At 39.0% G+C, this 18,131-nt stretch overlaps 1 protein-coding gene across 1 annotated transcript; it reads right to left on the bottom strand.

The window, feature by feature from the left end:
* Positions 1 to 738: 738 nt before the first annotated feature.
* Positions 739 to 16,632, bottom strand: LOC148442985 (delta-like protein 4). The gene is made up of 11 exons (XM_088463425.1): positions 16,169 to 16,632; positions 15,791 to 16,051; positions 14,771 to 14,813; positions 13,488 to 13,754; positions 9,356 to 9,416; positions 8,772 to 8,902; positions 8,391 to 8,560; positions 7,007 to 7,226; positions 4,446 to 5,151; positions 3,049 to 3,157; positions 739 to 2,315 (listed from the first exon to the last, which is right to left on the bottom strand). Exons 1-11 carry the CDS (start codon positions 16,220 to 16,222, stop codon positions 2,310 to 2,312), a joined length of 2,028 nt encoding a protein of 675 aa, XP_088319551.1. The 5' UTR covers positions 16,223 to 16,632; the 3' UTR covers positions 739 to 2,309.
* Positions 16,633 to 18,131: the final 1,499 nt, after the last annotated feature.

Raw genomic sequence — 18,131 nt, 5'->3', positions numbered from 1 at the left:
GTGGGTACAGGATCCGAGAATAATTCAGCATGCCCATCTTTATCCAACATTTGTTCCAGATATTTTTCCAGTCATTGCCGTGCAGATTAGTTTAAAATGCCAAAATAGCCGAGTAAATTTACTCATGTTCGAGGTTTTAGTTGCCTTTTTGTTAAATGTAAGACTATAGGGAGAAATTCTTGACCACTTCAAAAGAAACCAATATCCCAATGCAGGTGCCTAGAAGTGTTCTTAAGGGCAGAATTAAGACAACTGCAAAACGTCATTCAGGATACAAATTCATTTGTAGCAAGTGGACACACAATAACTTCCTGTAAACTTCTATAGAAAAATTAGTGGGAATGCATTTTTGCTTCCTATTTACCTGTTTTTGACAAAGGCCACAGGAAAAGCAACAGGAAACCAAGCACTGTTATTTTCCCCCCAAAGTGCTATTTTTTATTGCCTACATTTATCAAAAGTACACACAATAAGTGCACCCAAGGCTTAATTGCATGCAGAGACCAGTTTACATTTACCAGAATAGACAAGGATAAACTTCAACACTTGAAGTTTGTCATCGCGCATGAAAAAGCATATTTTAGAAATCAAAAGACAGAAAACAAAAAGTAGGTGGAAGAGGTTTTTCATTTGTTTTGAAAAAAACAACTCAAAACTTTGCTATTACATTAACATTACAGAAGAAACATATTTACATTTGTTTTGATTATAAATATACATTATATACAAAACAATGCTATAAAATGTAAAAAGTTCAGTGCTTTTGATTCAATACTAAATTATTGAAAATGCTAGGTTTCAAAAAAAAAAAAAAAAAAAAAGAAAGAAGGGACATAAAACTACAGCCAAACATTTATTATTGAATGAGGGTCTTGTGTTGCTGATGCAGCCTTTACGGCGCTATAGTTATATAGAAGTTATAAAAGGAGAAAGCCAAATGACTAGGGTAAACTATGGTTTGAATTTATATTTTCCAACATTCATCAGGATTAACCAATGCTTTATAACAGGCAGCTTTAGCTGTTCTTCACACATTGAAATATTGCAACTACTTGTAGGTATGGATAATATTAAAAAAAACAAAAACAAAAAACAACAACCTTTGAAGCTCTCAAGGCAAAATACTGGAGTGAGGCAGCCTTGCTTGCCCTTTTAACAAAATTTTTAATAAAAAAATAAAAATAAATAAATTAAAAGTTGTATATTCAGAGCAGCCACTGACTTTACAATAGGTATTTTTCAACGGAAATCCTTAATAGCAGAAAAGAACCAAGATTGAAGTCACTTGAGAGTTCAGCATTATGGCAGTAATGGTCACGGTATATAAATTAAAGAAAACAAAAAATAAAAAAAATTGATTCAAAAAATGTATAACCCTACATGTAGTATGAATGCTATTTTGGGCATGTGATACATTTACACAATATTAAGGCTGTGAGGAACAGACATGATACCAAATTGATATAGTGTTCTCTGTTTAAGTAGAAAATAAAGTTTTAAATCACAATTCTCAGTAGTGCAAAAATTATTAAAAAGTGGCCAGCTTGATTGATTTGTCACGCAATGTAAGGCTTTGACTAGAGTTTGCTGGCCGAAGACTCGCACTGGCTTCCAGTCTGTGCGTTTTATTAACATTTAATAGCAATGCCCACATGTCACTTTCCAGGAGTCTGTCCCACAACATCTATAGCAAGAATAAAATGTAAAAAAAAATTATTCTTCTTAGCTTAATACTGTTCAGGTATTAATGGGAAAGTAGTTATCAGCCAACACAAAGTGGACACTTGGGACATTCTTTAGGCACTTCTTAATACAGTAGGACAACACCAGGACCTTGAAAGAAGAACGATTCATTCTGCATAGGAAACTGATCCCCTTCATCTCCTTGGAATGTATGTTCTATGGCATGGATTGCCAACATCCATTGCTGTCAGCACCTCACATTTGCAACGTTACATAATGAGGATATGGAGAGTGACGTCTGAAAAGGACACTTTAAGAAACTAGCTCACAATCATAACAGGTCTCTCTTTAATATCTTCATGTTGCTTCTAGATCACAGTTTTGTTACATTCAGTTGATCAAATTCCTGAACTCTAGAGCCAGGGATTGAAGTCCATTGCATCGCCTGCAAATTCACAGTCTGCCCCCTTCAGCTCAGATTATCCGATCTTCTGAAAGCAGCAAGTTGCATGTATGATCAAAATCACCTCCAGTCCTGAATTGTAAACACGGCTACATGGCATGCCTCCTCTTTGTGGCCCTCAAGAGAATGCCAAAGTTGCACTTCTGAATGCTCAACTTAAGGGTTACACCTGTAACAGAAAAGGAAGAAGAATCCAAAAGAAGTTAATAGGGAATATGACATTTGGTGAACCACCATGGTATTAATTCATTTAATTATCTAAAGTCATTGCACATTAAGGATCTGATGCAAAGCTTTCCAGCATATTTTGTGGTATTTCACGCTGCACATGCTCCAGAACGAAGTTTACGTAACTATGAGGCGTAGCTGGGCTGTGATGGGGCGTTCTCATGCAAATCAAGTTTAGAAAGGGTGAGTCACCGGAGCTGCAGACTCACATTTGAAACAATCTTGGCTGTAAAATAAAGCTTACAGATTGGGACGGTCCAACCACATATAGCGATATACAACACTGTATACGAGTGAAAATGCACATTCAGATCTGTGCTCGCAATGCGTGAGCAACTGCAGCCAACCGTCAAAACAATTAGAGATCTCTATATATCTACATCTATCTATATCAATCTCTCAATTTAAAACCAATTCTTGCACTAAGAGTCTGAATAAATATCAGCAACATGCTTTATATGTAAAAGAGCTGTAATAAGGAAATATTTGACCTCATTTATAGTGAGGAGCATTTTAAGTCTCACTAAAGTGAGCTGCTGTTCATTTCAGCACTGAAGACAGGCGCCCTAATGAAAGGCTATGCATGATAATCTAGGAGTACCATCTCTGCCACAAGCAGTATCAGCTTCACTAGAAATCCTATCCAGCAGGCACTTTAGAAGCGATGTCCTTACCTCTGTAGCTATCACACATTCATTCTGTTCCTCTGCTATCACATAAATTGACTGGTACATTGAATCCCGCGGGGAACATATCGTTGATATTCTACACTCCGGCTTCTCACTGTACAGAGAAAAGAAAAAAAAAAAAACACCTTTTAAAAAAGAGGGAGACTTTATAGTTAAGCATGCATTTGTGATCTCATATGTATAGTAAGATTTTATGACATTCATTAAAAGCATAATATATCCAAGTAGGAGTCTACTTACAGTACATAGAGTGAGCCCATACACAGACACACAAACATTACATATATGTCTATGTTGCACACACACACACGTTAGTTGCAGGGATCACTGAAGGTCACTGGTGAGAACCATGTTCCATAATCTTTGGGCAACATCCAATTGGAGCAAGATGCTGCTGTTTCAACAGTTTTGCCAACACCTGGCGATTCCCAACATTGCCAGTTTTTCTCTTGCACCCTATATAGAGGTGCACAAAAACATCTGCAATATTAGGCTGCTGTATTTAGCAGTGATGTGCACAGCCGCACTTCCCCACTAGACAAATACGGCACTTTGAGTTGGATTTGGATGATGTAATATTGATTTCCAGCACCTAAAAATATTTCCCATTTCTGCTAAGAAGAGTGACAAACACAAAATATGCCAATCACGTATTAGAGGGTCAGCAGTCACACAAGACCTTCTTAATAATGACATTTATTTCTGCATGCAATAAAAAAAATAAAATCCTATATCAGGCTTTGGTTGCAGAAAGTACAATTACTTTAATATTGCTATGCTGATTGTATAGCAATACAGCAAAATAATTGCAAATGCTCTAAATTCTACTTTTGTATTAGAAATAAAATATTAATGCATAATTCTCAAAAAAATTTAGGCCTTTGTAATAAGTTGTATCACTACAAATTCGGGGTGAAACCATTTTTTCCCACAACATTAACTGAAATACAAGAAACAACCTTCTGTATACATCAGAAAGTCACCCAGAATTTCATGCATTTTACAAAAAGACAGATCCTATACAAGTGCCTCCCTACTATAATTATAAACCGCATAGTCATCCAAGCTCATTTAAATATTCAATTTAACTACACACACACACTTTAATGTCAAAATGGGAATGGTGCAATATAAATAAGTGCTGTATTTTTCATGGGGGAGATTGAATTATTGTCAGTGTGTGGCCACAGTTTGGCTAGCTACATCATATGGTAGCCAGAAACAATTACCAGTGTCACAGCTGGCCATGAAGAACCTTTGCCTGACAGTTTCATAACTTAGAATGGAATCTCGCCCTATGCGTTAATTGCGCAAAACCAGTTGTCAAGTGCAAAATGTGTGACCGATAAAATCTAATTCCTGCCACAAGCGTATTCGCTCACCTGTGTAGACGGAGAGGGAATTTTTCTTCTTCTAAACACTTTTCACTGTTGTAGAATTTGTCTCCTTTTCCAATCCCATTACTAACACCAATAAGTCCGCTGCTTATGTTACAGTCTAAGGTGTGGTTTTTAAGCTTGTAGTTTGACTTCTCTAGACCACAGTCCACCTCCAGGTCCTTTTTTTTGTTTATATTCTTTAATTGCGAGGCTGGTATCAGGTTGTCTTTCTGGAAATCTGATAAATTGTTCATAGTCTTCGCGTCCTGTATTGGCTGCTGACGGAAATGTCTCACAACCACAAATATCATACATGATAAAACCAGCAGCCCTACCATGCCTGCACCCATGAACACAGCAACCCAAGGGAATTCCCAGGACTTCTGCTGGCCAACCGGAAGTTCACAATGGCTTCCCGTGAAAGAGTCAGTGCAAACACAAGCAGGATTTTCATAAGGCACCTGAAAGCATGATCCTCCATTCTTACATGGACTGACAGCACATCCATCTCTGGCATTTATATCACAAGTCTTCCCAGTAAATCCTGGTGGACAACTGCATGCATAATCACCGGGCAGGTCATAGCAGGTTCCTCCATTGGAGCATGGATTCTTTACACAATCATTCACATTAATTGCACATGTCGGCCCTGTATATCCCGGACGGCAGCGGCACAATGGTGTGTAACCGAAGATGGAGCACTGACCACCTGTTGAGAAATATAAATAATTAATCTTGTGAACGGTGATGGACTTCATAGCTAGCACGTAACATTACAATAATGTCAATTTGTGCAGCCAGTGAGTAATTCTGTCTGTAAGTAATGCAATGACAATAAGTAGTCATGTGCAAGGGAAGCCAAACTGTGTAATAAAAAAAAAAAAAATACATATTATCCTGTAAGTAGCATTCAGTGGTTGCTTGTTTTTTTTCAGTAATGCTCAGTATGCCAAGATGAACAGGTGGACTAAAGCTGGGTACACGCTAAACGATATATGTACTCAGCAATAGAAAGACACAATGTAACACTACATCTTGCGCACTGCACACACTTCAAGATCCGGTGTAGAGGACGCGATGTATAGTTCCATGCTGCAAATTACAGCATGGGGTCATTCATTGCATCGTCCCATCTGCTGTGCCAAAAGGCAGATTGGATGACGCAATGAATGACGTATAAGGCATACACACTGCACGATACGTATGATATAGATCATCCCGATTCGTGGTGGAACGATATATAGTGTACCCATCTTAAAATCTTAAGTCTGCAATTTTGTATTGAAAAAAAAAAAAACCTGCACCAATTTTCAAAATTAAGTTTTAAAGATTAAAAATATATATATATTTTTTTTTAAAACTAAAACTCAAAAAAAGCTTTAATAGCCCAACACCTATAACAAACTGTATATACTGACCACACACAAACTCTAAAGCAGAACAGAAGTTTTCCTACAAACTTACATCAAAAAGATGAAAACTAGGGAGTACATTTACTTAAGAGGGTTTTCTAAGCCACCAATTGTCGGTGGCTTTGACCACTGGATTCATAACAATAGTTATAATAGCAGAGTCAGACTGCGTTGCATTTATTGTCAGTGCCATTGTAAGTATAGTGATCAAAGCCCTAGGAATTTGTTGAAAATTGGATGAGACGCATAGACAAATGCAGGGAGGGTGTTCCGGTTGCCTGAATATCGCCTCTCCAGCCCACACTATGACCACAATAGAAGAATTATAGAACTTCATAGTGCTGCATGTTCTTCTCAGTATCACAAATGAAATAATTAGCACCTACTGTGGATCATTTATTATGTGTCAGCCAGTAATAAATACTGGCTGTGCACCAACTAGGAGACCAACCTGGTGCACACCAACCTGTGCACCAACTAGGAGACCTGGAAAACATGCACTGTTAGGGGTGCACTGCTATAGATCATCAATAGAGTTAATTATTAATACTGTATAATAATAGATCTCCTCACGCACTGGAGAGTCTATCTATCTATCTATCTATCTATCTAGGGCAGTGCTAGGTTCTTCTACTGCTCCTCCAGACTCCCAAACTTGCTCCAATGCTCTGGAATGGTGCCCACATCTGAACTAAAAACATTGAGCTCTGGCAGGATGGCCCTACTGGCGCATTTAATCGCATACTGTGATCGTTGGTCCTGTATATGCTGGAAGTATGACACCATACGCAAAGACCAATATTAAAGCTGGATAAGTGCTAATTATGCCCTCTTCATGGACAGGCCACACTCACTCTAAGTTAAAGCATTTGGACACCCCCCCTCTAGAAATCCTGCGTTTGCCACTGGGAAGGTTTGGTCAGCTGGCACTACCAAGATCAGAATAAGTTTTGCAATCCAATTTTAATTTACCAGATCCAACTCGAAATATGGAAACATTGTTCGCAAATCTGAAAACTTACTGGTCAAAGAAGAAAAAAAAAAAAAAAACCTGGATACTTTATATAGTTTGGTTATCCTTTATTTACCCAAAGTCATCACTGATCTGATTGTTATACAAAAAGGAAGTCAAACTGGTTACAGGATACGCACCATTTAGGCAAGGGTTGCTGGTACACCGGTCCACTTTCTTTTCGCAGTTGGATCCTGTGTAACCTTGTGGACACTGACAGGCATAGCTGGCACCGTTTTCTCGCTCTCTACATGTGCCACCGTTAAAGCATGGGGAGTCTGCACAATTCAATACACTGTTTTGACAGTGGATTCCATAATATCCTTGGGGACACTCACAAACATAACCGCTCTCCACATCCTAGGAGAAAAAAAAACAAAGACCTTAAGAATTCTGTGTACTGCTGAAGTGTCTTAAAATACCAACGTTACTGTAGTGTCAAAATCATTGAGTTTGGAAATGTACAACAGTGAGGAAGTGGGTGAGCATGTATAAACAGGAGAGATCTGTGCCAAAGAGCAGTATGTCTACATTACGTGTGTAAATGTTGATAGTACAAACAGCTGCAAGAGATTCTAGTTCAAACAAGCTGACAATGCAATGCAAGAAAAACAACAAAGAGCAAGGACAAGGGCCTACATGCAGCAGATGAGCTAGGGCATTCTACATGTATACATCAGTGTGTGTGTAATAAGGAGGGGAATCAGAACATATACTTGCATAACTGACATGCACTTGAGTACAAGGATTAAGTGTAATCTCAGGTCTGCACGAGCGACCGTTCAGAATCAACAACACTTTAAAATTCAGGCTGACAATCAAATTTAGTTTGTGTCAGCTAGTTACAAAGGGGTGTTATTAATTATGCGTGAACCCCAGTTTACACATGCACACTGGCGCTAAGTTCCATAACTACTAACGTGTGGTAATAAGGAACGCAGGGACAGTTGACCCCCACACTGGACCAACGTTATATTAGTGTTCGGTTAGTATCCAGCAGAGATAGTACTCGCAGAGATACGGATACTTGATCGAGAGCCAGGAATAGGCCCCTAAATCACAAGATACATTCTTATTATTCATTTTTCATTTAGATAATGCAACAAGCTGTCCACAGTATGAATACATAAGAAAAACAAATACACATGGGGAAGCTGGATTAAACTTTCCAAAGATGACAATTAAAGAAGTTGGCCGTAGCAACCAATCATCTTCTGGCTATTTTCATAGATTGTACTTGATAAATGCTAGCTAGAAGCAGATTGGCTCATAGCAAACCACTCTCCACTGGTCATCTCTAGGTGGTTTGATACATCTCCACGGAGCTCCCCAAAAAAAACGTGGAATACAGTTTCAGTAATTTGCAGATTTTACACAAAGGGGATTAATGGTGTGAAAGAAATCTGGATTTAACCATCGTCATGTAATTAAATTATCCTAATAGGTCAAAGAGGCCCAATTTAAAGACTGTAAACATTAAAATACATTGTTCCCCTAAACCTTTCTTTGGATCCCATTTCTTACCGTGCAGCTACCACCATTCCGGCACGGGTTACTATCACATTCATTGATCTTCTCCTCACAATTCACTCCAGTATATCCAGCCCGGCACGAACACGTGTAGCTGCCCTGTCCGGTGTTCATACAGGTGGCTCCATTTTTACAGGGCTTATGGTGGGTGCAGTAGTTTAAATCTGTAAGAAACGGAACAGAATGGAGAGGAGCCGTTAGCGGTTGTAAACTAGCCTCCGAGGCATGGTATTATATTACATGAACAGTTGTCCACTTAATTGTATTCTATTGCGTCATGCGTGTACCGATCATAGAGAGCAGATATGTTGTGCCGTTTTGCCATGTTGGTTTGAGCTAGAGATCCAAGAAAAGAGATTTTATATACAGACTCACCCTGGTCGCAGAACAGGCCACCCCAGCCCTCGTCACAGATGCACTGCCATGGATTTTGGCACGTCCCGTGTCTGCATCCATTGTGTGGAATGCACTCATTGCAGAAACGACCTTGCCATCCAGGACGACATCTGAACATTTATAGAAAAGCGTTAGTCATTCTACAGCGCGGCAAATATATTAGCACATACAAGGTTCTAATAAAGTGTATGTAGCAAAATAAACCAGAGTATAGTGGTTACAGTGACCTCAATGGAAAGTCATTTACTATTATGTGAAAATATGTTTATTAGTGACTGGTAGATAAAGAACAGGATGTGATCTAGTGCTATTTACATTTCTCAGCATTATTATATACAAAATACAAATACATCACAAAGGATTACTCACTTTCCTGTGATAGGATCTTACTCACTATAAAAATTAGAACAATAGTTTGAACTACGAAGTCATAATACTCTTTGTTCATTAACACATGCCAAGAAAGGTATTGAAGAAAGAAAGATATTGCAGCCCAATAGCTGCATTACGTAGCATTTATGCCAGGATTACGTGCATAGAAAAATATATATATTTCTACTCACGAGCATTCTCCGGGGCTGACACAGAAACCATTTTGCTCACTACACCCGTCCAGACATATAGCTGCGGAAACAGAATAAAAACAAATTTTAACTATACTATATTATCATCCTGTTTTAGACCTAATGGTATAACCAGACAGACTAAACCCTGCTTATTTCATCACTGCTTCGGTTTCACATTACACTTTCATATGCTTCTGTGAATAAAGTATCATCCTTTCTAGTGTACTATGTAGGATACAGTGTGTAGAATATAATGTGAATAAATACAGACCATACTCTGGAAGATTCTAGAAAAGTAGTACAGTTTGCACCAAGCAGGGATGGATCTGGGGAGGTGGAGGCGATCTTTTCCTCCCTCCCCCATAACACCTCTGCCCAATACCGCTGACCGTTTATATAGCAGCACATCAGACAAGGAGAGAGCAGCGAGACCCTCCCCAGCCCAGCACACACTGCCACGTGCTTTCTGAGCTGAGGAGGGGCAGGGAAGGCTCCTGCCCTAACCCCTCCCCCTTCTTGATCTGCCACAGTCTCCAAGGGGTTTATGTACTAAACAGCAACTTTTCAAAGCAGACAATTACATATATTTTGCCTTCATAATTTAAAACCCACAAGACTATTCTGTGCAAAACTAGGGGTGTTTTACACTTAATAGTATTGCAGTTTAAAATTCTGCAGGCAGCAACACCATTAATTGGCTGCTTTGAAAAGCTGCAGTTCAGTAAATAAACCTCCAAGTTGCACAATGTATATCCAGGATGTGTGGACAGTCTAGCTCTCTGCAATTTATCACAACAGTGCAGTGACTTCTAGCAAAGTATTGTATATCAAGATCAATTTACACAGCTGACCAGTTATGTCAAACAATGGGCGGTATGCAGTTACATTGTCTATATTCATAATGTCGACAGTTATGATGTCAACATAGTTAAAATGTTGACGTTAGGCTTAGCAATACTTTACACATGCAACATCATGTCATGTTGGTTGTTGACCTATACCAAACCACAATTGACCCCTACAATATGAAGCCTGCTTTAATGTGACCCAGGAGCAGTAAACAATATACTGGTATAATAAGTTTTCCCATTTATTATGTAAAGGTGCTTTTTGAAATTTGCATTTATTATTAACAAAAAAGGGGATACAGCTCTCTGAAATGTGTATCCACAAGGCACCCCCTTAGACGTATCTCTTCCCACCACCAAGCTGTGCTAAAAAGGGTTAAGCTACAGGGGTAGTGCCAAGAGACCCCTCCCATCCTCTCCCCCAGCTGTAACCTGTGAAGTGGGAGCAAGCAGCCAGTTAATGTAGCAACGCTGTCAGGCCATGCCACGCGTGTGTGACATGGATTTTGCACGCTTACAAGAGACTCGTTTAATGCCTGGATGGCTCTGAACAAGGAGTGTTCATCCCCCCCCAGCCCCGCCTCAATCAGGGAACAGCTGCTACTGTTGTTGCTGGTTTAAGCCATCGCAACCCTCCCCTCTTGTGTACAGCTGTTCTCTCAGCTTCGTCCCCTCGGGCTACAGCCAACGATAACAATTAGGACGCGTGGCGCGCGGCACAAGCCCGGGGCAGCAGCAGGGCACGCGTGCGACTTTACACCGATTACAATGCGACAGACAGGAACAGCGCGCCGAACGGACACGCCCACTCTGGTGCGTTTTTTGTATTTGAAAGCAAATTAGATATAAGGCAATGAAAACGGTCTTAAACACCCTGTCCCAGAGGTCTTTACGTCAAGTACATCGGCACTTAACAGGTTAGGTTGTAAAGGCTATCCCTGGTTGAGCACAGATTTTTAATTCAACATGACTGAGGTATCCATTAAATCACCTGTACTCAAGTATGAATTTCCTTAATCCCTGAACTGTTTTAATAGGGCCTATCCAATTGAAAACTGCAATGCTGCCGTGCATCATTATGTAATACGGCTATAAAAACACCCAACATTAGTTTGCCAGGTCTTAAGCTCATTAACTAATTTAGTAAAGTTTCCAACCACAGCAGATAATTGTGTATGTTAACTACCAAAATTGGTTTGTAAACTGGTGAAAAAGATAAAATAAATCAAAGTCTAAATTTAGGTCAGGTATAAAAAAAAACCCAAAAAACAACCTGAAATGACCATTAAAATGGCAAAATATTTAATCACAGGCAGAAACTACTAACACAGAAGTAAAATATTCCTATAGAATTGCCATAAAAAATAAAATTCCACTATTTATAAGGGACAGACACTGTATGTAGTTCAAGTCTTTGGAGGACACAACGTGTAACAGCCCCAGTGGAAGATCTGCTGCATAGTTAAAATGTTCTATTACTTCCTCTAAATATTTTGTCTGTAGTCCATTTAACCATTGTCACTAATTACACAAGAGCATTGGATAGCAGTTAAAATAATAGTCCTGTTTGGAAGCTGGAATTAGTCTAGCAGTGGTTTCCAAAATTGCGTCACTGAATAAATTCCATTTAGCAACAATTAACATCTTCATGGCAAAACTGCTGCTTAAGATGTGGAAGACAGTATATGCAGTCTTTAGTTGTAACCACTGCTTAAATGACAGTATATAGTTTCTAGTTCTCAAATACTTTATTCATATTTATATTAGTAGTCTAATGGTCCCTGGAACACAGTGAATCAGCCAGAAAGAGGGCAAAGACTTGATTGTAAGTTTATTTCCTTTTCAGCCATAACTGCACTTTATTTAAAAAAAAATGGTTTGTCCTCAAAGCATTGACCTTGTAAGTGGTGGTCATCTAAGGATGTGACCCTAAAACCTTCCATGTGGAATGATCTACATACCATCCACTTCTCCCAATACTGGGTCATCTTGCACCAATCCCAATACTGGAAGACCCTTGAATAAAGACATTTTCATAACAGAAAACCATTCACATAGTGTTTGCTATTCAATGATCTGTACTTTATGCTTTTGTCAGGATCATTGGCACATCTCTAGACACCATACAACAAAGGTATGAAGTACTAACACTACATTATTTAATAGTAAAATCAAAGGTTCTAAAAGCCACATGGCCAAAAAAGTATTAACAACCGCATCCATCAATGTGACCGCTGTCACTTCCTGTACTCCTGACATTAGTTTGTAGGATATGTACAAATAATCTGTTTGGGATTTTGTCCTTTCAGCACATCAGTTTATAAGTTAACACAACATTGTATTACTGTTGATTTAAGAGCAATGCCCATCTCATTCACTTTGTTGGTCTCATAAATGAACAACTTCAGATCTGTTATGTTAACAGCATATGCACAGGAGGGTCAGGAGTACTGGGGATGTATGCATAAATAGAATAAGATTTACACTAGAAAAGAAAATCCAATTCATTAGATTAATTCTCAATTTATATCAGGAGAGCCCTAGGCAGTACGTGTGATCACACCAACTATCCCTCTTTCTACACCAAACACGTAATGCTTTCATGTAGTTTTGGTAGATTACAGAGGTATTGGACTAATGCTAACCTTCCCATCATGCCAGGTGTGTTTGGGCATAAAGGATGCAAAATTGCCGATGTGAAATTGGACTTCGGTGTTTTCCAGGTCTCCTCACAGAATCACAAGTGAAATAGTTAGGCTTCACCTATGAATCTTTTAAAATGTGTCAGTGAGTAATGAGTACACCTGTGCACCTGCTGGGTGACCTGGAAAACATGACCTGTGTGGGGTCCTGAGGACAGAGTTTGAGAACCACTGATCTAGAAGATTTCTTAAAATACGGAGGCAGTCAACAAGGAAAACTGAATCCAGAATCTGGAGTGGTGAAATCGTATTTCCATTTTGATAACTATAGAAGCTTTATAATTTACAAGATCTGCTAGATAGTGCTAGCCCACAGGCAAGTGTTTGTCAGCGGAAACTTGTGGAATGCAAAAGGTTTAATTAAGCACAGTGCATTAATGTCAGATTCCTGTAACAAAAATGTAACCATGTTCTACAAGCCTGATGGTCAACGTCTCATACTTCACAGATAGGACTTTTAATGAATAACCTCTTTGAGCCTCTCCATGAAATAGGGAATTCCCATCTTTTGAGTCATTACTAATATATATGAGGATGTCCCCATGTGAAACAATTCCCAGGTCAGGAAATAAATCTTACGTTTTGAGCAATATTCTTCTTTCCATCCCTTCAGGCATGCCACACTGCCATTAGCATCACATATGTAGTGTCCAAATCGATCATCACGAGGCTTGCAGAGTCTAGAGCAGCTTTCACCATAGTAGTGCTCACTGCAGACTACTCTGTAGGAGTATCTTAGCTGTGCCTGCGGTACCCCTACCATGACATCTCTGGTCCACTCCTCAGCAACATTAAGGGGTTTCTGGATTGTAAACTGACTGACCAACATTTCCTTCTGATTTAAATCTATAGAAAGACAAAAAAAAAAAAAAAAGACTTAACTACCAGTAAAACAGCTATTAACATAAGGAAGTTTCCCTGCCTTATTCCTGCAATTGCTCTAATGTGCAGCATTTTGCAATACTAGTTTTATAAAAAGTCCCAATGCACTGACCTGACCATGGGAGTCACAGTCTGTGGCTAAGCTGCATAAAAGTCTAATGTTACATATCGTTCCAGAGAGAACCAGGGAAAGCTAGGGGGCGATGAAGTCTGCATTATAAAATTATATATGTATATTAAAGACATATTAAAGAAAAATATAAAAATGTCATCTACATACGATGACATTATTGCAGGAATATATGTATAGATCTAAAAAAAAATCTGTAGATTAAAGTGGATAATTTTATATAGATCCACATTTAGCGATCACCATTTAGAAAAATAAACTAATAAATGTAATATATAATTGGTTGATCAGTGACTCAGTTATTATTGATCTATTCTAATAGTTTAGCAGAGACTTCAAGGCAAGTGAGCTAGCACTAGGTTTGTGGCCTCAAGAAATGTTTCAATGTGAGAATTGTTTTGTTGAAATATTCTCTTCCTCTATGTCAGCAAAACATCCAAAAGCCATTATTTCTTTTCCAAAGGGCGGAATTTGAAAAAGGTGTAAAATACAGGAAAAGGCAGTCAGGACGATTTGGCAGACTTCTGGTTTTCTCACCAAAGAGCGGACTTCTTTCCCACGCCAAAAATAAACTGGAGGAAACTCAATTGTGTTGGGAGATTAGGTATGTAGGGCCAGGGAAAAAAATAATACTGTATAAGATATGTATATATCAAAGCAGGAGCTTGAGTTTGATCTATTAACTGGAATTTCAATTATTTAATTTTAGGTTAACAGTTAAGCTACTTTATAAACATAAATAAAATGTCATAGTATTTAAAATTGCTTATCAGAACCTGTCTTTATAGTGCATCAGAAGCTCATTGGTTGAACAATAGCACCTCCTAGTGTCTAACATTATTTCATTTACCTGTAGGCTTATGAACAGCTTCAATTATCAGGGAAAACGTTTTCTGAAATAAAGAAAAAATAATAAATAAAACGCTTAATAAAAAGGGCAGCTGGACATAAAAAAAAAATATATTTATATGTTTAAGATTAAAAAGGGAGATGATCAGACAAATGTTAATTTTCTTTGGTGCTCATGCCTGCCTGTGCAGTTTAATTAATCTAATTGCAGATAGCATTACTGCCTAGATCTCAATTAAATGGAGCTTCTTTCGTTTATTTCCACTAGAAAGGGTGGGGGGTAGGATTCGCCAGAACTAGTGTCTACTGCCAGCAGAGACTTTGAACCCATTTGAAGTTGTTAACAAACATCTGTTACTGTTGTACACATTCAAGGGTTACTTCGTTTATGGTTGTATATAAATATTTTCTGCTGATTATTAATTCATGAAATCTGATCATGTAAGAAAGCAGATTAACTATTTCATCTGTTGGAGGCATACACACACACACTGTGTGTATATATATATATATATATATATATATATATATATATATATATATATATACACATACATACATACACACACACATACACATATATATATCTTCTTGTAATAAATGTATAGTGTATTAATCACTACAGCAGCAAATTGAGAAACAGTTTCAGTGAGGGGAAAAGCTCCTTTTCCTAAGGGTGCTTCACACATCTATATCCCCGAGTGCCGTCTTTTTTCCTCTTTATATATGCACAGGATAGTTACCCTGGTATGACTAGGGTATGACGGTTGTATGTGTATATACATACACAGTCATCTGTACTGGTAGAAAATGGACTGCACAGACTGCGATATTTACCATATAAACCAAGTGGTAATGGGAGAGGTATAATCTCAAACCACATTAAGCAAAATAAATAAATAAAATACAATAGAAGTGTCAAACAAAAAACAAAGATAGGATTTAATAAACAAATGAAAATCTGATGACAGCACTAGCTATAAACTAATGCTTTGATAAGTGTAGGTCATGTTGGTCTTACCGGCCATGTAAAGTTGAAGGGCAGCCTGATGGGATTGGTGAAGCCTTCAATATTCCCTATGATGAAGGAATTGGAGCCAAGCACCGGGGTGACCACACTGCCAAAAGTGCAGGACCCGGGGTAGACCACGGCCTGAAAGTGCTTCAAGCATATCTTGAAGAAGATCCTGCAGCTGGGCAAGCACGAAGCCCCACTCGCCAGCATCCCACTGGCATTAATAAACTCATGAAGTTCCAGCTGGAAGACCCCGGAGCTAGACACCTTAGAAAATAAAAATACACAAGACCCCCTAAATCAGATCTCCCAGGAACACAGGTGCCCTCCTCTAAATGCTACAGAGACCAACAAGGAACCCAGAGAGCTCCCAATGGCCATTACCTGCTGCAATATCAGGATGAGAAACGTCAAAGCGCAGATGCGTCTGGGTTCCATCCTCTTCTCTCTCCTGCTCTATATGTAACAAATCAGCAGCACCTGTATTGCTGTAAACCACCTCGGGGAGAAGCCAAGGATCCAAATAATTCCACTATGAAAGGAAGTCAGACGGACAGGTATCTTCTTACAGCCAGCATCAGCCTGCAACACCAAGGAGCTACTACAAAGGTGTTATCCAGTGGGTCACACATGCCCTTGTGGTCAGTAAATCCAGTGTCCAACCTCTTGCAGTCCTGTGTTCCGGCAATGAATGTAATAACGCCTGCACATACAGGCGTGATGTATCACTACGGTTGCTCAGCTGTCTGGATGCTCCTCTCGCCGCCGTATCGCGGTCAACAAATGCAGCGCCGCTCGCTTCCAGCGACTTATATAGCGCCTGTCACTTCCACGCCGCTCCGCCCCCCCCTCCCCGGGTATCTCCTACACACAGCTCATGCACAGAACTAATGCCCTTCTGCCACTGCCCGGCCACCAGCGAGCCTGGCTGACTGTGACAAAGCCACACATCTGTTAGCATATTTACAGCACGCAGTATTAGTATCGCCCAATATTAGCCTCCTTCCTGGGGCGGGGAGGGGACGACAACAAAATTGTCAGATATTGGAGATCTCTCACGTTACTTTGCAAAAGCAAAACATAATAACCCACATAAACAAGGAAAATACTGCTGAGAAATACAGATGACCAAGTTGCATATACCCACTAGCCCTTTCATACACACGCACTTAATATACACACCCGTGTGTTCTATATAATATATATATATATATACACACACACACACACACACACACACACACACACACACACACACACAGATTTTATATATATATAGATAGATAGATAGATAGATAGATATTTATATACACACATATATTCATACATTTTATATAAGAATATAATTATTTAGCCAGCTGCTATAGCCTGGTTGGACTTTGCATGGGGTTATCAGTGTACAGATAGAAGGTTGATGTTAGTGGCGTGTGCTAGTAAAACTCCTGGCTGATTGCAATATGGGCTTAATGTTGAGTCGCGTGTCTCTCATTAAATCCAGGCACATAGAGGGCCTTTCATGTGCTTGTTAAAAGGGGGGAGAGGGGGGAGGTAGTTTGGGCAGATAAAGCTTCAGCTGTATGTTAATGAGGCTTGGCTTGCTGACTACCTCTGCCATAGATCATAAAACAGTAAACTTATTGATTTACCTGTACAAAATAACAGATTCTTTATTATACTAAACTACCACTTACTATATCTAGAGATAAGGTTTATTATCTGTAGTGATATTTCCCTAAATATCATTAGTTTTATCTTTGGCACACATTAACTAGGCTGAAAACAGTCCCTATCATCCCATAGCATACTTGCATCTCAGTTGTATTCTATGGAAATGGCAATGCATGAAATGTAATTATTAGGGGTATGAAGTAGTGAATGGAAACTCTTCCAGAATTACTTAGAAGTGTTAAGACTACAGAACATGTCTTTCAGGTGTAAATCCTTTCCCACTTTATCACACAGCTATAATGGTCTGTGGCTTGTGCCTATTGCTGTAATTAATTGGTCCCTGAATAAATGAAACATAATTACTTTAAAGGGCTACTAAATATGCCTTTTGATTTCAATGTCTTATTTCTCCCACCAATGTTCTACTCAGTGCTATTTGTCTTGAAAAATAGTTTCAGGAACGCCAGGTCTGGGGATGGAGCTATTTTTAAAAAGATAATACTTTTTTTATATATATTATATACATAAGTGACAGATTTTATCCAGGGGCTGCAGTCCCCCTCCCAGTAAAATTCATCCCCAAGGTGAGTCCATGCACTGTCTCGCTGACACTGTCTTCCCATACCTGCCAATCAGACAAAGGATAGGTAGTCCCAGGGGGCGGTGTTTTCTTCCCCTG

The sequence above is a fragment of the Taudactylus pleione genome, unplaced genomic scaffold (assembly GCF_031769625.1).
Source record: "Taudactylus pleione unplaced genomic scaffold, aTauple2 ptg001370l, whole genome shotgun sequence".
Taxonomy (NCBI): Eukaryota; Metazoa; Chordata; class Amphibia; order Anura; family Myobatrachidae; genus Taudactylus; species Taudactylus pleione.
This window is presented reverse-complemented; position numbering and strand designations above follow the sequence as displayed.